At 59.1% G+C, this 21,788-nt stretch overlaps 3 protein-coding genes across 9 annotated transcripts; 1 reads left to right on the top strand and 2 right to left on the bottom strand.

The window, feature by feature from the left end:
• Window positions 1-316: 316 nt before the first annotated feature.
• PKMYT1 (protein kinase, membrane associated tyrosine/threonine 1) lies at window positions 317-11,561 on the top strand. 3 transcript variants are annotated; one of them, XM_059692834.1, is made up of 8 exons: window positions 530-775; window positions 6,759-7,261; window positions 8,198-8,691; window positions 9,402-9,508; window positions 9,645-9,817; window positions 9,899-10,056; window positions 11,127-11,207; window positions 11,292-11,561. In XM_059692834.1, exons 2-8 carry the CDS (start codon window positions 6,914-6,916, stop codon window positions 11,401-11,403), a joined length of 1,473 nt encoding a protein of 490 aa, XP_059548817.1. In that variant the 5' UTR covers window positions 530-775; window positions 6,759-6,913; the 3' UTR covers window positions 11,404-11,561. The 3 variants fall into 3 exon arrangements, with proteins under 3 accessions (XP_059548816.1, XP_059548817.1, XP_059548815.1); XM_059692833.1 differs by lacking the exon at window positions 530-775 and adding an exon at window positions 317-435 and having other exon boundaries at window positions 9,645-10,056; XM_059692832.1 differs by having other exon boundaries at window positions 9,645-10,056.
• Window positions 11,547-15,081, bottom strand: PAQR4 (progestin and adipoQ receptor family member 4). 3 transcript variants are annotated; one of them, XM_059692859.1, is made up of 3 exons: window positions 14,524-15,081; window positions 12,948-13,169; window positions 11,547-12,807 (listed from the first exon to the last, which is right to left on the bottom strand). In XM_059692859.1, the coding sequence occupies exons 1-3, from the start codon at window positions 14,687-14,689 to the stop codon at window positions 12,374-12,376; spliced, it is 822 nt and encodes a 273-aa protein (XP_059548842.1). In that variant the 5' UTR covers window positions 14,690-15,081; the 3' UTR covers window positions 11,547-12,373. The 3 variants fall into 3 exon arrangements, with proteins under 3 accessions (XP_059548842.1, XP_059548843.1, XP_059548844.1); XM_059692860.1 differs by having other exon boundaries at window positions 12,948-13,244; window positions 14,524-14,663; XM_059692861.1 differs by lacking the exon at window positions 14,524-15,081 and adding an exon at window positions 13,802-13,985.
• Window positions 15,082-15,959: 878 nt separating this feature from the next.
• On the bottom strand, window positions 15,960-20,805 carry KREMEN2 (kringle containing transmembrane protein 2). 3 transcript variants are annotated; one of them, XM_059692840.1, is made up of 9 exons: window positions 20,540-20,805; window positions 19,346-19,948; window positions 18,565-18,656; window positions 18,345-18,469; window positions 17,989-18,142; window positions 17,214-17,546; window positions 17,021-17,146; window positions 16,840-16,936; window positions 15,960-16,549 (listed from the first exon to the last, which is right to left on the bottom strand). In XM_059692840.1, the coding sequence occupies exons 2-9, from the start codon at window positions 19,567-19,569 to the stop codon at window positions 16,339-16,341; spliced, it is 1,362 nt and encodes a 453-aa protein (XP_059548823.1). In that variant the 5' UTR covers window positions 19,570-19,948; window positions 20,540-20,805; the 3' UTR covers window positions 15,960-16,338. The 3 variants fall into 3 exon arrangements, 2 of the variants coding, with proteins under 2 accessions (XP_059548823.1, XP_059548822.1); XM_059692839.1 differs by lacking the exon at window positions 20,540-20,805 and having other exon boundaries at window positions 19,346-19,520; window positions 19,770-20,231; XR_009452525.1 differs by lacking the exon at window positions 20,540-20,805 and having other exon boundaries at window positions 16,517-16,549; window positions 17,067-17,546; window positions 19,346-19,520; window positions 19,770-20,252.
• Window positions 20,806-21,788: the final 983 nt, after the last annotated feature.

The raw sequence follows: 21,788 nt of genomic DNA, 5'->3' as shown, positions 1-21,788 counted from the left end.
GAGCTCAGGTTTCCAATCCAATGAATGGGGTGGAGTGGAGTGGGGGGGTTGCTGCCGTGGTGGCTGAGGCCCGGGGCTCCAGCCTCGGTGTCTGCAGGGAGAGTCCCCAAGCCAGAGCCAGGCGTCCCGCGGGTCTGAGGAAGGTGTCCGGCACCCGCCCGTCGGGATCCCCGAGGACGCAGGGACTTCCTGCCCTGCCCAGAGGTGATCGCCTCCCGGGCCGACTCGTCTGCTCCCTTTATAGTCGCGAACACTAAGTCAGCCTAGCGACGGTCCCGGGAGACGGGGCCGGGGTCCGGAGGTCGGCTGGCGTCTGGGAGACCGGGCGGGAGGGATCCCCGTCGGCTGCGGCCCCGCGGCCACGCCGCAGCCCCGGGAGGCAGGGCGCCGACACCTCCGCCCCGGGCCGGCGCCGAGCGGCACTGCGCCTGCGCAGTGAGAACGCGGGGCGGGGCGGGCGGGGCGGGGGCGGCGGCGCTTCCGCGGACGTGAGCGGCGGAGCCCGGAAGGCCGGGCGCCCGCGATGGGCTCCTCGGGGCGGGGGCGGGGGAAGAGGCGTTCCTGGGCGGGGACTCGAGGCCGGTTTGGAATTTTTGGCGCGAGTTGGCTCCGCGGGCGTTCACGGGCCGTTCCCCCGCCGGAGGGTCCTCTCGTCCCGGCGCGGAGAGCTGTCGACGGCCGGCCCGGCCCTCCTGACCGCCCCGAGGGTGCCCCGCGGCCTCGGCGGACCCGGACTCGGGACCTCGCGGAGCGGCGCCCCGCCCACCTGCGCCAGGTGAGCCCGGCCGGGCCCTGAGCGCTCCTCGGCCGCCCCCCTCCCCTCCGCTCCCCTTGGCTCCGGCGCCCCCGCCCTCTGCGAGCTCCGGTCAGCCTCCCCCTCCTCCCCCGTCGCCCTCCGGCTTCCTCCCCTCCCCGTCGGGCTGGGTCCCGCCCTGTCCCTCTGCTCACCCCTCTTCCGTAGCCAGGCCCCGGGCGCCCCGCCCCTCCCCTCCCCTCCCGCCGCTCTGGGGACTGCCCGGCTGCCCCTGAGTCCTTCCTCGGCCTCCCTGTCCGCTTTCATGTGGGCACCACGCACCACGCGACCGCCCCGCCCCGCGGCTGGTCCTTCCTCGGGAACAGCCCCACCCACGTCCCCGCTGCAGCCCCTGCAGCGTGACAGCCGGTCCGCTCGGCTCTGTGCGCCAGGGTCGCCCCGCGCGCACGGGGTGGATCGCGGCTGCCCCGCCCGGTGGGAGGTCGCAGTCGAGCGCGGTAGACTGGGCAGCGGAGGTGTCGGGCCAACGGGGCGGGGGGGAGGCCTCTGGCTGGCGTCCCGGAAACCCGGCAGGGCCTCCCCGGATTCGTCTGGCTCCTTCTGCCCCCCCCCCCACCCCCCCAAAGCTGAGTGGCCAGGCCAGAGGTGCTGGACGTGGAGGACATTGGAGGGGCTGAGAGCTGCTGTAAGATGCGGCTGTCCGTGCCTCTGAGTGTGCCGGGACGGGGTCTGGAGGCCGAACTTCTCATCAGCGCCCCGGGGGGCCTGGCATCCCAGTTCCTCCCTTTGAGAACCCCTGGGAGTGGGATTCCTGGGGGAAAAGGCAGAGGAAGGGTTATCACAACATGTAGGGCGAGTCCTCTAGGGAGGCGCCATGGGGGACCCTCCCGCAGGCCTCACTCTCCCAGGGCCTGGAGGGCACACTTCGGGTGACTCCCCCCCCCCCCCCCTTAGGTATGGCATCCTTTTTTAAAAAATATTTTTTAATTGATTTTTTTTTTAGAGAGAGAGAGGAAGGGAGAGGGGGAGAGAGAGATGAAAACACATGGATGTGACATGAGAGCTAAACACCCTCCCGCCTGCCTCCTACCGGGGGTCAAACCAGCCGCCTTTCAGTGCAGGGGCGATGCCCAACCGACTGAGCCACACTGGCCGTGGCCGGCATGGCATCTTTTGATACACTGTGGCTGCCTCTCAAAATTACATTCCCCTCCTTTTGTGTCCTTGTTCGTGTTTCAGTGACAACATTATAGCAACACAAAAAGCCTTCTCTGCCCCAACACACAAAGCTACTGATACCTGTGGGGCCTCTGTGGCTTTGTGAGTCTTTTAACAGCATTTATTAAGGAATCTGCATGCCAGACGCCAGGCTGAGCCTTCCCTGAGATGATTATTACAGGTCCACAAATCCTGAGGCCAGGAGTGTCTTGGAATTCAAAATGTGTCAGATTTTAGAAAGCTAATAGGGTGCATATAACATTTATATGTAACACCACCCATGGGTCTGGGACATCATTCAGTAATCAAGCACATTAATATTTTTGTCAAGAAATATATGCATATTCACACTTAGAGGGGAAAAGTAGGTCCGACCATATTTTTCTGCCAAAGGAGGTATTTATTTATTTGTTTATGGCCAAATGAGTTTTATGTAAATTTCTAGTTGTCCCACTTGTTGAGAAAACTATTTTTACCCACTGAATTGCTTTGGCACCCTGTCAAAATCAATTGACTATAAATGTGAGGGTTTATTTCTGAATATTCAGTTCTATTCCATTGATCTATATGTCTATCCTTATGTAAATACAATACTGTTTTGATTATTGTAACTTTGTAGTATTGTAAGTTTTGAAATTGGGAAGTATGAATCCTCCAACTTCATTTTGAATGTTTTGACTATTCTGGGTCTAGTGAATTTGCATATAAATTTTAGGATCAGCTTGTCAATTTCTACAAAGAATCCAGCTGGGATTCTAATAGGGATTGTGCTGAATCTGTAGATCAATTTGGGGAGTATTGCCATTTTATCCATATTAAATGTTTGGATCTATGAACATGTAATATCTTTTCATTTACAGGTGGGACAAAAGTAGGATTATAGTTCGTATGGAAAATAATACAATAATTCATAAATAATAATATAAGAATAAACTTTGCATATTCACAACTGTAAACTTACTTTTGCCCCACTCTCTATTTGGGTTGTCTTTAATTTCCTAAAGAAGCTGAGGGGCCCTAGCTGGTTTGGCTCAGTGGATGGAGCGTTGGCCTGCGGACTCAAGGGTCCCAGGTTCGATTCCGGTCAAGGGCATGTACCTGGGTTGCGGGCACATCCCCAGTGGGGAATGTGCAGGAGGCAGCTGATCAATGTTTCTAACTCTCTGTCCCTCTCCCTTCCTCTCTGTAAAAAATCAATAAAATATATTTTTTTAAAAAAGAAGAAGCTGAGGGAATAAAGGAAAGAAAGTATATATGCATGTTTGTTATATTGACATTCTTATTTACAATGTCTGGTTCTCTTCATTTGTTAAGTTACCACTTGGTGTCATTTTCTAGTCCAGTATAGTTTTGTTCTCTCCCATCTCCTTTGTGCTGTTATTTGCAAGTATATCACATTTCTTTATGTTACATGCCTAACAATACATTTATACACATATTGTTTCATACAATTGCTTTTTAAAATATATATATTTATATTGATTTCAGAGAGGGAGAGAGAAATAGAAACATCAGTGATGGGAGAGAATCATTGATTGACTGCCTCCTGCAGGCCCCACACTGAGGATTGAGCCTGCAACCCGGGCATGTGCCCTTGACTGGAATTGAACCCAGGACCCTTTAATCCAAGACTGACACGCTTTATCCGCTGAGCCAAACTGAATTATTCGTTTAGTTCTTTGAGCATATTTATGGACTACTTTGAAGTCTTTCTTTGTTAAATCTGACACCTAGTCCTTCTTACAAGTAGTTTCTGTTGCCTGTTATTTTTTTTTTTTTTAAATATATTTTATTGATTTTTTTACAGAGAGGAAGGGAGAGAGATAGAGAGCTAGAAACATCAATCAGCTGCCTCCTGCACATCTCCCACTGGGGACGCGCCCACAACTCAGGCACATGCCCTTGACCGGAATCGAACCCGGGACCCCCCAGTCCGCAGGCCGACGCTCCATCCACCGAGCCAAACCGGTTTCGGCTGTTGCCTGTTATTTTTATTTAAATTTTATTTAAATATTTTTACTTTTATTTTTTTAAACATTTTATTTATTGAGTTTGAGAGAAAGACAGAGAGAGGAGGAGAAACATTAATTTGTTGTTCACTTACTTATGCGTTCATTGGTTTGTATGTTCCCTGATTGGGGATGTGCCCTGACTGGGGATGGAACTTGCAACCTTGGTGTCTCAGGATGAAGCTCTAAACCAACCAGCCAGCCAGGGCTGCCTTTTATTTTATTTTATCTTTCCTGTGTGGGGGTCACACTTTCCTGCGTTTTGCACATCTTGTAATTTTTTGTTGAAAACTGGAGATTTTTTTAAAGATTGGTAAACTTTTAACAAATATGTTTTTATTGATTTCAGAAGGGAGAGGGAGATAGAAACATCAATGATGAGAGAGAATCATTGATTGGCTGCCTCCTGCAGGCCCCCTGCTGGGGATGGAGCCTGCAACCTGGACATGTGCCCTGAGGGGGAATCCAACTGAGACCTCCTGGATTATGGGTTGACGCTCAACCACTGAGCCACACCGGCCAGCAAAACCGGACATTTTACTTTTTATATGTTTTTATTGATTTCAGAGAGTAAGGGATAGTGAGAGAGAGATAGAAACATCAATGATGAGAGAGAATTGTTGATTGGCTGCCTCCTGCATCCCCCTCCACCCCCCCAATTGGGGATCTAGCCTGCAACCATGATCTCCTGGTTCATAGGTCACTGAGCCACGCTGACTGGGCAAAAACTGGATGTTGTTGTTGCTTTTTTTGTTTTTGTTGTTTTTTTTTTACATTTTAGCGACTGTGTGTATTGGCTCCTCAACCGCCCTGGGGCTTGTGATTTTTTTCTTTCTTATCTATTTGTTTAGTGACTGACTGGACCATTGCAGTGACATGTCTTTCTGCAGTATGAAGTCTCTGACATGGCTCCTCAGAGGACCCAGCCTGCAACATCTACAGTCCTGGGACCCCGGGGCTTTAAGGGGGGCTGTCTTTGACTGCTTTCCCTAATCATATCCACCTGTTGGGCTCCCCCAGTTGCTAGCTGTCTTCTCTGTTGTTTTTGTCGTGGAGCATCAATTGCTCCATTGACTGGTCCAATTAAATTTAGGCTCCTTTAACGGGATAGCTTTTGAGTTCAGTGTTTGAGCTTTGTTTTGACCCCAGGAAGGCTCTTTTTATCTATCTCTTTACCTGGTTCTCCCTGGTAAATTACCTGGTTGTAATAATGGAGGCACCAGCCTCGGCCTATTTGTGTACCACCCACACCTTGATTGATTTTTAAATTAAATCTTTATTGTTGAAAGTATTGCATGTCCCCCTCCCCCATTGACCTCTTCTAGCCCACCCCTGCCCCCCACCCCAGACCTTCACCACCTTACCGTCTGTGTCCATGGGTTATGCATGTATGTATACAAGTTCTTTGGTTGATCTCTTCTCACCCACCCATCCTCCCCCACCTTCCCTCTGAGATTCTGCAGTGTGTTTTATGCTTCTGTGTCTTTAGATCTATATTGTTCATCAGTTTATTTTGTTCATTAGATTTCACATATGAGTGAGATCATGTAATACTTGTCTTTCTCTGACTGGCTTATTTTGCTTAGCATAATACTCTCCAGGTCCCTCCATGCTGTTTCAAAGGGTAAGAGATCCTTCTTTTTTTTTTTTTACTGCTGCATAGTATTCCATGGTGTAGATGTACCACAGCTTTTTTATTCACTCATCTGCTGATAGGCACTTGGGCTATTTCCAGATCTTAGCTATTATAAATTGTGCTGTTATGAACATAGGGGTGCATACATTCTTTCTGATTGGTGTTTTGGGTTTCTTAGGATGTATTCCTAGGAGTGGGAATCACTGGATCAAAGGGCATATCCATATTTAATTTTTTGAGAAAACTTCATACTGTTTTCCATAATGGCTGCACTGGTCTGCATTCCCACCAGCAGTGTACTAGGGTTCCCTTTTCTCCACATCCTCGCCAGCAGCTGTCATTTGTTGATTTGTTGATGGTAGCCATTCTGTTATTGATTTTTTTGAGCACCTTTATACTTGAACTGCCCATATTCTGTTTCAAATAAAGTCTGTTTGTTTGTTTATAGGGAGAGCTTCAGAGCTGTCTGTTTTATAACTACCTCTCCCCCAGGCAGAATGTCTGAGCTGCTGCTCTGAGCTACGGGCAGGGACAGTTAAGCCCATCTCCCTGAGTGACACCGCTGCCTTAGATGGGGCGGCAGCCTGTGGTCTCAGCTTGCCCCGCCCAGCGTGGAACCTCCTTCCGAGGAATGAGCTGGGGCTTGAGCGATTGTGCTGTCTGTATTCCTGACCTGCTGGACCCAAGGCAGAGCTTGCGCCTTCCGAGTGGGGGCTGGTGAAAGGAGGGAGCCTGGCCTCTCGGCTACACCCAGCTGGGACAGCCTCTGCAACATGGAGTTGAAAGTGGAACTCCACTACCTGAGTTTTAGAATCACAACTATGAAAAAGAGAGCAAGAAACTTGGGATCAGACCTTTTTATATTTTGAAATGGGAGATAAGGGAGTGTGGGCCTGTGTGAATATGTCCCCCTTACAGTCTTGGAAGAGATTGCATATCTTAAGGTCAAATAGCAGTTGTGACAAGGCAGGGATGTGTGCACGGAGTCTGGCTCCAGAACCTGCCTTGATTTAACCTCTGCTGAATGGTGGGAGCCTCTGGGACATGGTCCCATGCATTTCAGTTTGTGTTTCTAGGACCTCCAGGTACAGACGACTGTGTGCAGGTGTGTATATATTTGTTCTCTGCCTTTTCCCACCAGGTGCTCGTGTCTCCACGGCCTCCATGTTTAAAGGAGAACATGTGTGAGGAGTAGACGCGGCTTCTTTCACAGCCTCTCTGGGGCCACAGGACAAGGAACTGTTGGAGTGGACACGTTGTTCTGTACTCGACCTCTCAGTGCCTCCTGTGCCGGCCATGCCTGTGCCCACAGAGGGCACCCCACCACCCCTGAGTGGCACCCCGACCCCAGTCCCAGCCTACTTCCGCCATGCAGAACCTGGCTTTTCCCTCAAGAGGCCCAGGGGGCTTAGTCAGAGCCTTCCGCCCCGGCCCCCTGCCAAGGGCAGCATCCCCATCAGTCGCCTCTTCCCTCGGACCCCAGGCTGGCACCAGCCCAAACCCCGGAAGGTGTCATTTCAAGGCAAAGCCTCTGGCACCCTGCAGAGCCCCAGTTACGACCCAAGCCGGCCGGAGTCCTTCTTCCAACAGAGTTTCCAGAGGCTGGGCCGCCTGGGTCGTGGCTCCTATGGAGAGGTCTTCAAGGTGAGTGGAGTGACAGTGCTATGGGCCTGTCTGGGGGTGCCCCCTTGCCTCCCTCCCTCTGCCTGGATGGGATAGTATCCTGGGCAGCCTGCTCCCCTTCTCTCCTGACAGCCCACTTCTCCTGGGCTGACAGACACCCCTCCTCAGTGTTTGATTTGGCTGCTTTCTCATAAGCCCTCACACAGGCCCCTTCGAGGGCCCCCTCAGTGCACACTCTCCCTTTGTCCAGAGCCTGGCAGTGGCTCTTGGCTACCATCTCCTCCCACCCTGGAGCCAGCTGTTCTTGGCAAGCTCTGCCTGGTCCCAGAGCCAGCCCCCGGAGTGCAGCGCACACCCTGCCCCCGCCACCCCCCAGGCCGCAGATACTTAGGCTATACTCTGTACACCACCTTTTTTTTTTTCTTAAAATATATTTTCTAATAATTTATATTTCCTTTAAAATGGTAGTATTCCTTACACAAGTACTACAAACAACGTGGGCCCCTAGATTAGCTCTTCTTCCAGAGGAAACCGCTGGGCTTCTCAGGTGGGCACCCTCCCTTCCAGAACTCTCCCTATACATCTCTAGAATTGGCCATATAGAAACAAACCAATTAGTATTCTACACAGTGGATCACACTGCCTGTATTGTTCTGAAGCCAGCTTTTTTATTTCATAATAGTTTGAGAGACCCTCAAGATTAGTACTGTTTATTGTTGAAATAAACAGTAGAGGTCTGCCCTGTAGAGGTCTGCCCTGTCTCTTCCTTGCTTGGGTCTCTAGTGAGCCAACGCGTGGGGTAGAGGTCTGTCTGGTCTTGCTATTGCATGTGCAGGGGTCTCTAAGGTAGATGCCATGCTGCACCTTCCACACATGTGAAATCTTAATAGAATCTGCTGTTCTGCTAAATGGTTGTGCTATTTCCCATCCCACCCTCAGGTACTATCTCCCTTGCAGGTGCGTTCCAAGGAAGATGGCCAGCTCTATGCCATAAAGCGTTCCATGTCACCATTCCGGGGCCCCAAGGACCGGGCCCGAAAGCTGGCTGAGGTCAGTGGCCATGAGAAGGTGGGGCAGCACCCATGCTGTGTGCGGCTGGAGCGAGCCTGGGAGGAGGGCGGCATCCTGTACCTGCAGACAGAGCTGTGTGGGCCCAGCCTGCAGCAGCACTGTGAGGCCTGGGGCACTGGCCTGCCTGAGGCCCAGGTCTGGGGCTACCTGCGGGATACCCTCCTCGCTCTGGCCCACCTGCATGGCCAAGGCCTGGTCCACCTTGACATCAAGCCTGCCAACATCTTCCTGGGGTCCCGGGGCCGCTGCAAAGTGGGTGACTTTGGGCTGCTGGTGGAGCTGGATGAATCTGGAGCTGGTGAGGCCCAGGAGGGAGACCCCCGCTACATGGCCCCCGAGCTGCTGCAGGGCTCCTATGGGACAGCAGCCGATGTGTTCAGGTAAGGGCTGGGCCATGGGAAGCCCTTCATGGCTGGGGTGCAGTCAGCAGAGGGAGGGAAATGCCATCCTAGCCCAAAGTCAGGAAGATTTGGCCTCAGGCTGGGAGACAGTGCCCTGAGTGGGTGAAGCTACCACCCTCTAGTTGAGGGTAGTCTACAGTCAGGCTGTCTAAGCAGCAAATCATCTGGAGTTACTTTACTAGATTCACCTATCTCTTTACCACATCTCCATGGAGGGACTATTATTACTCCATTTATAGGGGAATGGGCACAGTGGGGTTAAAGGACTTGCCCAGAGTCCACAGTTAGCAGGGGGTGAAGCTGGGACTAGACCAGGCACTGGGTTCCATGTTGCATGTCAGTAACCACTGCTCTGCCTCTAACCGTCTATCCAGCCATATCTACAGAATCCTGATAGTAACACTAGCAACCATAGTGTCTATCTGGCAGGGGTGCCAGGAGGACTCATCGCAGTGGTTTGTGGGCTGCACTGAACACTGGGTCCATGCTTCATGAATGTGTTCCCCTCATTGGCTCTGCTGGGGCCTTCTCCGAGCCCCCAGCCACCCCTTCCCCACCTGCCTGGCTCATGGTAGAAGACAGCGCTCTTTCCACCCTCTTCTGAGGGGCATCCTGGGGCTCTGGGATCTGTGGCCCAAGGCTAACCTTGTCTGTCTTCTGTCCCTGTCTCCACTCCCCTTCCCCCCCAGTCTGGGTCTCACCATCCTGGAAGTGGCGTGCAACATGGAGCTGCCCCATGGTGGAGAGGGCTGGCAGCAGCTGCGCCAGGGCTACTTGCCCCCTGAATTCACTGCCGGTGAGTGGTGGTGGTGGTGGGGGGGGGGGGGCGGGGGACATGGTGCTACAGACTTGTGTGAGGAAACGGTTGGTTGTGAGGAGACTGCTGGGCTCAGAGCCCAGTCACCCTTGACATAGTTCTACCCTGTGGACAGGCCTGTCTTCTGAGCTGCGGTCTGTCCTCAGCATGATGCTGGAGCCTGACCCCAAGCTGCGGGCCACAGCTGAGACCCTGCTGGCCCTGCCTATGCTCAGGCAGCCACAGCCCTGGAGTGTCCTGTGGTACATGGCTGCTGAAGCCCTGAGCCGAGGGTGGGCCCTTTGGCAGGTAAGACTGGTAAAGGTAACAGACTACCCTGCTTCTGGCCCTGGATTCTGTCCAGCCTCCCTTGGCCCCCTGTCCCCACAGGCCCTGCTTGCCCTGCTGTGCTGGCTCTGGCATGGGCTGGCTCACCCTGCCAGCTGGCTACAGCCCCTGAGGCCTCCAGCCACCCCGCCCGGCTCGCCGCCCTACAGCTTCCTCCTGGGCAACAGCCACTCCAGCAACTGGGATGACGACAGCATAGGGTGGGTGAGAGCTCAGGACTGATGGGCAGGGGTGGGGAGACGGGCTGTCAGCTTGGCCAAACCCCATACAGAGGCCAGGCTCCATGGGGATTAGTGGTGAACAGGGACCCTCCCATAAACCTGGCCCCCATCATACCCTGGGAAGGACACCAAGGCTGGTGGGAGTACAGCCTGGCCTGGTTTGAATGCAGTTGTTTCTTCTGAGCTCAGAACATGGAACAGCTGCTGTGCAGAGCACAGCAGAATGGCAACTTCACACTTAGGGCACTGCCACACTAGGGAGAGGCAGGTGGTGCAGCTCCAACCGCAGTTCAGGCTGCCAGTGCCCAAGGACAAGGCATTGTCCTTTTCAGGGGACAAAGTTCCCAGAGCCTGGTGAGCCCCCGTCCTGGGAGGAATTCCTTAGTCCCAGATGCCTGGTGGCCAAGTGAGAGGCTATAATTAAGAAACTGTGGCAAAGGAAAACCACATGCTCAGGGCAGACGTTCTCAGGAGAAATCACACCATTAACCCTTCCTTATGAAAGTGTCGTCACAGTGCAGTCCTGCTGGGCGGCTGTTAGTTGGATCATTGTCCTATACACCAAAAGGTCGTGGTTTTGATTTCCGGTCAAGGCATATACATAGGTTTCGGGTTCCATCCCTTGTCAGGGTGCCTATGGGAGGCAATCTGTTGGTGTTTCTCTCACATTGAAGTTTCTCTTTCCCTTTCTCTCTCTCTCAAAAAAAAATCAATAAACAAAACATCCTTAGGTGAGAATTAAAAAGAAAATGTCACCCTGTTGTCATAGGGACACTTTATAGCAGAAGAGAAGTGCAAAATAAGCTTCATTTCCCACAGGCTCACGTCAGAGCCAGCTCAGTTGAAGCCCATGAGTTCTGAAAGGGACTAGGTGATCGGGGAGACTTTAAAAGTTGTGCGAATGGTTCGTTCAAAGGGCACCACACTTAATTGCCTGTGTCCAGTAGGAACCTACACAGGGACAGGGTTGATTGTGCTGTTCCCACAGCCTCCTCCCCATGCACTCCCCACTGCTTTGACACCCTGCTTGTCTTGCCCACCCCCTGCAGGCCCTCATTCTCTCCAGAGGCCATCCTGGCCAGGACTGCCAGGAGCACCTCCTCCACTCCCCAGAGGAGGCAAACACTGAGGTGGGTAGGCCCAGGGTCAGAGGTAGGGAGGTGGGAGGGTCCTTTCAAATCCTGAGTGTCATTTCTCTCTCTTCTATCCCCTAGGGATGACCTGGACCTAAGTGACATTGACTCAGAGTCCCCTCATGGCTCCTTCCCCTCCTTTGAGCCTCGGAACCTCCTCAGCCTGTTTGAGGACTCACTGGGCCCAACCTGAGCCCATTGCAGCCTTGGTGCTTTTAACCTTTTAGCTCCTTCCCCCATCCTGGAGGTTGGGGTCCCTCTGGGCACTCTCGTGGTCCCTTCTGCCTGGCCATGTCTAATAAAAGATATCTGAATCTTGGGAGCACCCAAGCTTGCTTGCATGGCAACACAGCACTTCCTGCCCATTTTATTGACATCGCCCAGGGTCTGAGGGCCCTGGGACAGGCTGAGGCTGAGGCTGAGGCTGGCTGCAGAGCCCCAGGCCAGCACATTGCAGCTGGGGGCCCCATGCTGTGTGGACCAGAGATTTCCTGAGCAGGCGTGTCCCCGGTGGGCAGGTTGAGCCTTCAGAACATGGCACTCAAGGTGGAGGGTGGGCCCTTAGCCCAGTGGTCCAGGGCCACTCAGCTCTTCACATCTGTGCCAGTTGCCTGGGAAAAGCAGCAGCAGTCTTCCTGCCCCTTGGTCCTGGGATCAATGGATAGTCCTGCTGTCCAAACCCCTCACTCCATTCTGGACAGAGGAAGAAGGGGTGGGTGGGCCTTAGGTTGCTGGATGGGCTGGCATGCAGGGCCAAAAGATGGAGGAATCATGGATTGGTGGCCCGGCCAGCCACCCATGAGGTACCTTAGAAGGGGGAGGGTGGGGCTATGGCTCTGGGCTGGCAGGACTCCAGCCATCAGAGCTAGACGGACCCAAACATCCCTCTGGTCCAACCCTCACAGGTCATAGAGGGTAAACAGGCCCTTAGAAGGACCGGTTTCCTTCTAGCTGCACAGGAAGACACTGCCCTGGAAGAAGGCGGGGAAGGAAGCTGGAGCTCCGAGGTGTGGGTGGAGGAGAGGCTCGTCCACGGGGAAGAATGGGTGAACAGCTGGGAGGCATCCAAGGAGCCAGTCCCTTGCAGACCAGCAGGAGGAGGGAAGCCTGGTGGTGTTGGCCCTAGAAGACTGGACAGGCTGGCATTGTGTGTGGGCCACGGCTCAGTCTGGGGGACAGGCGTGGTGGGCGGCCCAGAGCAGGTCAGGCACGACGCCAGCGTGCAGCTGCAGGATGGAGCCCACACTGAGCAGGTGCATGATCTGGTGTGAATTGCCCCAGTAGTCGAAGCGGCCTGGTCCCCAGCGCTCTGGCAGACGGGCCACGTTCACTAGCCCCCCAAGCAGTGCTAGGGCATCCATGCGCAGGTAACAGGGCAGGGAGCCTGGAGCTCCAGAGCCCAGTCCCACTCCCCGGGCTCCAAACACCAGGAGGCGGGCACCAGCCTGCCAACCAAAAGCTCGAAGACGGGCACTGGTGGAGGGAGCGGTGAGGGCCCTCCAGCCAGCCACACCTGACAGCATGGTGTAGCCCACCAGGGCAGCTGGGCGCAGCCAGGGCCTGCAGGCCAGGGTGCAGTGGATGATAGGCAGGGCCCCTGCACAGAGGAGAGAGGCAGGAGAGGGCACATCAGTTTGGGGACTGCCTGCCCTTTCATGTGAGTGTCCCCTGCTGCCCCCTCCCCAGTTGCCCCCCAGCTTCCATTCTTCTAGCCCCCCACCCCATCGTTTGGCTCACCGAGGGTGTTGACGAGGCAGACCCCACACATATCCAGGGCAAGGAGCCGAGTGTACACAGGGCTGCCCCCTTGATGGCACATGAAGAGATGATAGAGCACAGAGCCTGCAGGTGGTGCCAGGCAGGCCACACAGTGTGTGCCCCCCAGCCAGCCATCCTTGCCCAGCTGACCCCAGGGCATGGTCATTGGCAGCAGCACCAGGAAGCCCAGCAGGGCCAGCCCTGGGGGAGGGAAACAGTTATCCATCACACAGCTTCAGCAGAGAGGACAGGTAATGTCCTCAGGGAGTCCACAGTCTAGAGACAACATGAAAGGAATGAGAGCAAGACAGGTCTTGACAACAGTGATAGACAACTACCGCCAGACCTGGGACAGAGGCAGGCCCTGGGTTTTCGGAACTTTACTTACTCAGCAGGCTCACAACAGTTCTGGAAGTAGAAGAGATTACGCCCACTTTGCAGCTGAGGAAACTGTCCCAGGTGAGTAGGAGAGAGCCCAGGCATTCTTACTCCCAGGCTGCTCTCACCCCTGCAGCCACATTACATCACCTCCCCAGAAAGCAACGGCCCCCAACCCCCAACCTGCCCTCTGTGTCAGCAGAGGCCAGAAGGAGGCGTGACTCAAGCTGAGTTCTGGAAAGAACACGTGGGCAATGATACCAGATCCCAGGACAACTTAGCTTGTTCCTCCCAACCCCATGTCCTCTCCATAAGTGACCAGACAAATGAAGGCTTTGAGCCCTTATCTTTCAAAAGGGGCGAGGCAAGGCAGGGGAAGGGGGCAGAAAGGAGTTTGTTCCATCTCCCCAGCACCTCTCCTGGGCGCTCAATTCCTCCCAGCCCAGGCGTCCTACCTTTCCCTGCTGGCTCTCCAGCATTGCCCTCACAAGGGTCAAAGGTGGGCACTGCAGGCTGGGGCCGCTGACTGCACTATCGGCAGGGTCTGGCCAGGCCACAGTCCCCCAGTGGGACAGGTACCAAGGCTGGGCCCAGCCTGCTCAGGGGCCCTCTCTGCCGGGACAGGCCAAGGACGTACAAGGCTGTGTCAGCACAGCTCCACGGGGCCGCGGAGGAGGGGCCCCGACGCCTGTGGGGCGGGGTGGGTGGGGGGAGGTGTTCCACCAGGCGGAGCCCCAAAGACTGGGCTGCTCTGATGGGGTAACAGGGCGGCTACGCGGGGAGGGGCCGGGGCCTGGCTTTTGCTCCTGGATTACTTCTTGCCCAACTCAACACCCAGGTCCGGACGGGCGCAGGCAGGAGTGGGGAAGGGGGCGGGGAGATGCGCAGGGGGCCGGGATTACGAAGGGGCTGTACACCAGGCTGCTTCTCCCCGGGGCTCAGAGGGATTAAGTGGACTCGGTCCCCCACTCCGCTTCCCTTGCCTGCCCGGGGCCCCGCCGGGGTAGCGGAAGCAGGTAGCGCCGTCCGGGACAATGGCAGCTTTGTCACCGCGGCTCCTGGCTGTGCCAGGGCCGGGGCAGCCCAGGATCGGGTCACTGGGGCGCTCCTCGGCCTTCCGGCCACCGGCCCGGCGCAGGCAGAGCTACCGCGGGTATGGGATGCGGGCGCAGCTCACCGTGCGTGTAGATGTTGCCCAGCTCGTTGTGCAGGTAGAAGAGGCTGCGCAGGCAGCCTGAGCCGCTACTGGCTGGCCGGTAGCCGGTCAACACGAACTTGTTGAACTGCAGGTGCGGCGGCGAGCTGGCCCAGTCCAGCAGGCGCGGCCCGGCCAGGAACGCCATGGCCTGGCCAAGCGCGGGCGGCCCGCGCAGCTCTGAACCCGGGGCCTCTTCAGTGGGGCTGCAGCGGCGCGAGGCTCATCCCTGCGCCTGCCCACGGTCCAGGGCTCGGTTCGCGCACGCGCCGGCCCGGGGGTCCCTGCTCGTGCCCCTCCTGCGCTGCGCAAGCGCGGGCCGTGCGCCCCCGCGTCAGGGCGGAGGCTGGGAACGCGCTGGCCTCCCGAGCGCAGTGCGGCCCGCTCCGCCCGTGCAGGCGCCAGCAGGGACAGCTCGCCGGCAGCTGCAGCAGCGACCAGAAGTCCTCTGAAGCCCTGAGGAAGGGTGCGGCCGGACGCGGGACGGGACGCAAGGCTCCGCCCCAACTAACCACCCCCTCCATCCCACCAACGTTTCGCGCGCTGAGCTCCAGACCTAACGCTGTGAGAGCCAATAGGTACAGCTGGTGGGGGAGGCCCCGCCCCGAGGCTTCCCAGGCTATCACCCTCTTAGCATAATATATGCGGTGCCCGTCTCAATTGCATGGAGTGGCTGTTGGCTTGGGACCCAACGTTCTGGGTGCCGGTGGCTTTGCTGGAGTGGCCCCAGCACCTTGCGTCCTCCCGCAGTGCGCGCCCCGGCTTTCCGAACTACTCCCAGGTCAACGCACCCTTGGGCGGCCACCCTCCCCAGCACTGCCCCACACCCAACGCTACCCTCGCAGCCTGGGCTCTGTCCACGGTGCTGCCAGCCCGGGCCGTTCGGACAGGTCAGGTCTAGAGCCGGCACCCCCCACTCCAGGGATGATCTAGCCACAGGCCTGGCTCCCCTGGAGCGCGGCAAGGCGCGCCGAGATGTCTCCTACAGTGTTCCTGACATTCCAGGCGCCATCGGGAGAGGCCCTGCCCTTTGGACAGTCTTCGAGCTCAACAAAACTCACTCTATTATCGCCCACAACGTACACTTTCCGCCCCGCCCAGGACAGGCAGGAAATGGAGGGGAAGAAAGAGGGCAAGTGGCCAGGGAAGAAAGTTCACTCCCTGCCTGGGTTCATACTAAGGTGCGGCCAGGAAGGCATCTCTTCTTCCGCTCAATCTGGCTCAGCCTCACCAGCCTGCCTTTCCCCTCGCCACCCTTCTCCAGGACCCCGCCCACCCATCCTTCTGCAGGCATTCCTCAGCCCTCTGCATTTCAGCTGGCTCCCGTGGAACGCCCTCAACTTGCATGGACACACCCAACCTTTTGCTTAAGTATCATCAACATAATTTCCCACCACTTAAGAATTTGCAGAGCCCTATACCAAAATAGGTCCTTTATTCAAAGTCTGTCTGGTCTTTTGACCACTTTTGTTGACCTCTCACATTTCACGTAAGACAGCAGTCCAGGACTACCCCCAGGGGGGCTCAAAGACCCTGAAATCAGAGAGCTCCTTATCAAGGTCTATGAGGAGGGGAGCCGATTCCTCTTGCCATTTGGCCTGGACCATCTGGACACCCAGAGTTAGGCCAAGTTCCCAATAATAGTACCAGATGCTTCCTGTCCGACGACTGGCCTCTGAGAGATGAACAGAGGCAGAGCTGCCCTTAACAAACTGGAAGGCCAAGGCAGAGCGTGGCATGGAGTCTCTGGTATCCATCACACTGTTGGAGGATCCAATGGACCCTAGGGCTCCTGAGTCAGAGCGCAGAGATGAGCGAACGCAGGGAACTCTGGCTGGAGGCGCTCAGGGGGCGGTAAGTCGAGGCTAGACCCTCAGCCTGGGAGTCCCCCGGGGGGCAAGGCAGTGCCACCCCTCCAGGTCGGCGGTACCACACAGCCCAACTTCTCCCAGAGCCCTGGGAAGGCCTCAAGGGTGGGGGCCCTTTTCCTGGAGCCAGTAGACAGCTCCTAGAGAGGGAGCAGACATCAGCCAAAGACCCAACCAGCCTCACCCCCAGCATCCTGCTTCGCCTGTGATCCCAGGCTCGATTTCCTGTGTAGACCCAAGGTCCCTCAAGAGCCTAGGAGTTTCAGCTCCATTCCTCTGGGTCCCAGCTTCCCACCAGACCGCCCTCCCCCCCCCCACGCCCACGCCGCCACTCCAGTCCCCCACCATGCGCCTGGGCACCGAGGCATCAAGTATCAGGTGCCCGACTGCCCAGCTGGGTCACCCTCAGGCCCTGCCCCAGCGTGCGCACCGTCGGCGCAGCAGGCGTAGCAGCGACAGCAGTAGCAACAGCAGCAGCAGCAGCAGCAGCAACACTGAGATGGCCATCACTGTCGAGAAGACCCGGGCTGTGGGCACACAGGCGCGGTGAGGACAGGGCTCCAGGGAGCGCTGCTTCCCAAACTCCCGCCCTCCTCAAGCTCCTGTCTCACCCCCCATTGTGGCCTCCGGAGCCCCAAGCCGGGGGCTGCAGCTCACATTAGTCCCGTCGGGGAGCACTGCAGGGGTCTGGGCCGAGCCCTTGGGGAGCACCGGGTTCTCCGAAGCATCCTGCACGCCTGTGGAGAGGGGTGTGAGGCAGCGTGGCTGTGGGGCAAGCCCGGGGGGGATGGGGCGGGGCCTCACCTCGGTAGGTGAGCGCGAAGCCCTGCGCGTGGCCACGCGCGTCGCTGCGGAAGGTGAGCAGCAGCGCAGCGGCGCGCAGGTGCAGCGTCCCAGTGGGCGGCGGGCGGGCGCCGTCGAAGGCGCGGAGCAGGCTGCCCGAGGCCGCGTCGCGCAGCTCCAGGCGGTCGCGCTGGTCTGCCAGCTCGAAGAGGCGGAAGGTGAGCTCCAGAGCGGCGCCCGGCGGGCCAAGAGCCCAGCTGCAGTTCTGGTCCGGCCCGTACTCATCCGGGAAGTCCGGGGAGTAGATGACGCCCTGCGGCGCAGTCCAGTTCCCCTGGCAGGAGCCCACCGACACTGTGGGCGGGGCCGGCGGTCAGAACCCGGAGACCCTGGGGCCACTTCACGGGGCGGAGCTCTACGCCAAAGCCCCGCCTCCTCCCAGCCCGGCCCCGCCCCCAGGCTGACCCCAGGCTTCCTCGGGTCCCCTTCCCTTGATGTCCCTCCGCAAAACCTGCTCCGTCCTAGACCCCACCCTCGGCCCAGTCCCCTCTCCAGGCCCCGCCTCCAGCCCAAGTCCCTTCTCAGGCCCCGCCTCCAGCCCAAGTCCCCTGTCCAGGCCCCGCCCCCAGCCCGCTTCCCTTCTCAGACCCCGCCCCCAGCCCAAGTCCCCTCTCTAGGCCCCGCCCTCAGCCCACTTCCCTTCTCAGGCCCCGCCCCCATCCCAATCCCCTCTCCAGGCCCCGCCCCCAGCCTCCCTTCCCTTTACCTCATTGCCCACGTTTCGCCCTGTCCTCACCTTCGTAGACTCCCAGGCGCCCATCGCCGCCGCACAGCTGGCCGGGGTGGCCGAAGCAGATCTGGTCACAGTCGGTGGCCGGCGCTGGGCGACCCCGAGCCAAGTCGCTCTCGGAGCCACAGAAGCAGGCGTAGCCAGCTTCCACTCCCGCCAGCTGGGGGCACAGAGTGGGTGACGCCAGGGGCAGGGCCTGGGGTACGGGCAGGGCAGTGGGCGCCCGGGGTCGGGCTCGGAAGTGGGAAGCGGCCCAGAGGCCCAGAGATGAGTATCAAGGTTTGGTGTCAGCGCTGGGAGTTGTTCTGGGCCCTGATTTCAGTCAAGGTCAGGGGCCACTGGCCGGGGCCGGTGGACAGTACCTGGTAGCCCTTCATGCGGCAGAAGCGGAGGCACACCTGGACCGTGAGCTTCGTAGAGGTGCCGCTGGGGCCGCTGAGGGCCGGGGGGGCTCCCGAGTCCACGAAGCAGCCCAGGTAGCCGGGCACTGAGGGGGCAGGGGACGCGGGGTCTGTCTGGCGCCTTCCCTCGGGAACTGCACGCAGGCAGCCCGCGCTCGCCCGTGTCCAGCTGCCCACTCACTGTGACAGGTGGGGATGTCGCAGTAGCGCCAGTAGATGCCCTCCTCGGTCTCGGCCACGTAGCACCACGGCTGCACGTCGCCATCTGGGTTCCTGCGGGCGGGGAGGTGGTCCAGACCCTGCTGCCCGCAAATCCCACACTCCATCCCCGCCCCCCGGGGCGCAGCAACTCCCGGTTCTGCGCGTAGACGTCCACGCGGACGGCGGGAAGTCATGAAGGGCCCCGAGGGCAGGTTTTAGGCATTCGGCTGCGGACTGTGCCTTTGCAGTGCTCCTCCCCCACCGCGCCAAGGGCCTCGGCCGCTGCCTGGCCTTCGAGCCCCGCTTCCCAGCAGAAGTGGTGACTTCTACCCACAGAGAAGTGTCCTCCCGCTCAGCTCGGTCCCTGCTGCTCCCGACAGCAGCTGTGTCTCTGAACCCCAAGTCCCTCGGTCACCGCCAGTGGGTGCCCCTCAAAGAAGCTGTAGGGCAAGGCCCGGCCCCTCACGCCGGAGATCGCTTCCTGGCCCCATCCACACGGGCCCTCCGGTACCCAGGCCTGCACAGAAGCTGGCACCTAAGGCCGGACCCGCGTCAGAAAATGTGAGCGCCCAGCGCAGGCCAAGGCCTGTCGCATACCCTTCCGCTGGGCCGGTCCAACCGAGGCCTCTTCTCCCCGGTCCCGGCCCCCAGCCCGGGCCTCAGGCCCACGCCCCCCGAAATAGTGGACTCAGCCCCGCCCCCAACAAGGCCCCGCCCCCGTAGACCACGCCCCCGTAGACCACGCCCCGGCCCGCCCTCACCGGCAGAAGTTGTGCGCCCCCAGCCCCCAGCGACCCTGGGGGTCTCTGGCGCTGCTGTAGCTGTGCTGCTGCGTCTGGTCCCAGAAGAGGCACGGGCGGCCGGTCCCGCGCGGGCCTGTGCGGTTCTGGCGGCCGCGGTAGTCGGCGCCATTCACCTGGAAGCACTCGGACAGGCCTGCACGGCGACGGCAGGGCCTTGGGAGGTTCGGAGCCTCGCCCGACATCCTAAGGGTCCCTCCCACCTACACGAGGCCAACTCCTGCCCGGCTCCGCAGCTAGCGCCCCTGGTGTCCCCGGGGCCCTGGGGCTGCTCGGCTGCTCCCGCCACCTGCTCTGACCCCTCCCCAGGCTCCGGACCCGGGTCCGAGGCGGCGAGGCGAAGGAGGGAGTGCGACCAAGGCCCGGTCATCCGGCCAAGACTCACCTGGGGTATGCAGGCTCCCCGCGGAGGCCCCGCGTGGCGACAGCATTGGGAGGAGAAGGAGGAGAAGGAGGAGGCTCTGCGGGGCTCCTGTCCCCATCGCCCCCAACCTAGGAGAGGTCGCCCAGGCCTGCATAGGACCTGTGCCACCCCCGGGGTCGCTTCGGGGTCTCCCAGGCGACCTGGGGGGAGGCGTTGTCCTCTGACCTTGAATCCTCGTCCCACTCTGGGCAGCACTCTCGTCTGGGGCGGGGAAGTGTCTCCCGGGGGATTTGCCTCCCAGGGTTTCTGCTCCTGGAGGCCCCTCTCTGCCCTGTCCCTCCTGGGGGTGTCCCGGGGGATCCCTGGCCAGGCTCCTCCGTCTCCGCCTCTGGAGCTCAGGGTCTGGCCTGGGCCCCCACACCTTCCTCCTCCCGCTGCGCCTCGCTCTCTGAGGTTCCCTAGCCCCGTATCTAAAGCGCGGCTCCTGCCCCCCTCGTGTCCCTCCCTCAGCGGGTCCCTCCCTCCCACCCCCCATCCCTGCGGCCGGGAAGCCCCGCCCGAGACTGGAGCGAAGACAGCAGGTCCGGACGCCTTCCTCACTTGCCCTGGGACCCTCGGCGTCCAGGAGCGCGCCTCCCCCCCGCCCCTCCCAGGCTGAGTGCAGGCTCCCGTGGGAGTGTGTGGGGAGGACCCTAACGGGGAGGTCCGGGACCCTCCCCCCAGCCACACGCCCCGGGACACCGTTCACAAGCACCCGTAGAGGAAACGCACGCATCCCTCCACACGCTTACCCTCTTTCAGATCCTCACGCCCTTCGCTCCCCAGGTCCCGACGCCTCTGGCCTGATGGAGGGAGTGCCACTCCCGGCCCCTGCACCCTCCAGACAGGCGGGGCTGGTGGACACTCAGTCCTGGACAGGCAGGGGCAGCTGGTGTCTGGGGAAGAAGGCAGCTGCGCCCCTGGTCCCAGCCTGCCCCCTTCTCTCCTCCCCCTTCCTTCCGAGACCCCCAGCCCAGGCTCGCCGGAGCCCTCGCAGCGCGATGGAATTCCCCGGCTGTACCCCTGCCCCCGGCGCGGGAGGGGGAGGGTAACAGGCCCGGGCAGGCGTGGGGGGAAATTCCCCGCCCCCTCCCCCTGGGCCCCACTCCTCTGAGTTCTCTGATCTTCCAGCGCCGCCCGCCGGCTGCCCCCAGGGCTTGGGGGGAGGCCAGCGCAGGTGCGTTGGAGGGTGAGGGAGGGGACAGGGAGGAGACGGGTGGTGGCTGGAGGCTCAGAACGGATCCGTCCCTCCCAGAACCCTAGCCCCTCAGTCTAGCTAGCCCCTCACCGGGTCCACACCCGGCTATCCATCCTGGGAGGACCTGTCTCCACTAGGTCAGTAGCCCCCCAAGATGGGGGGGGGGCGCAGGGAAGATTCTAGAAAGGCCAAGATGCAGCTGTGATGAGACAGAAGACCTCACAGTTCGTCCCTCACACGCAGGCTCTTGGGTGGGTGGCACAGAGGGGAGCATTCAAAGGAGGAGGGCTTGCTGAGGGTCAAGGCTGGCACCGGAGTGCCTCCTGAGGGCACCCGGTCAGCAGCCAGGATGGCCTGGGCTCGCTTCCTACTTTCAGGCACTTGACTAGGAGTTTGGTAACTGGTGACCCGTGGCCTGGTCCTCTTCTCCTTCCGGCCTGCGAGCACCCTCACTGCAAAGGCTCCGTGGCATCACAGAGAGCATCCCAGGGCCGCAAGCCTGGGCCAGGGTGATGGGGTGCACTGGGAGCCTCCCCACCTGCTGTCACAGCCTGTCAAGGGAAGGGTGAGTGTGGGATGGGACAGCCCGGTCCCCATGTGAAGCATGGGGCCCAGTGGGGGGTTAGAAGAGGAACTGGCCCCTTCCCTGAAGGGAGGTTGGACCAAAAAGGAGTCCATTCGGTCCACAGCACTTCCATTGCCCACTCCACTCCCTACTGCCTCAGTCTCCTGCAGAGGGTGGGTGGGATGAGAGGAAGGGGGTGCTCAGTTCCAGGACTCAGGCTCTGAGAGGAGGCTCATGG

The sequence above is a fragment of the Myotis daubentonii genome, chromosome 4, assembly GCF_963259705.1.
Source record: "Myotis daubentonii chromosome 4, mMyoDau2.1, whole genome shotgun sequence".
Taxonomy (NCBI): domain Eukaryota; kingdom Metazoa; phylum Chordata; class Mammalia; order Chiroptera; family Vespertilionidae; genus Myotis; species Myotis daubentonii.
This window is presented reverse-complemented; position numbering and strand designations above follow the sequence as displayed.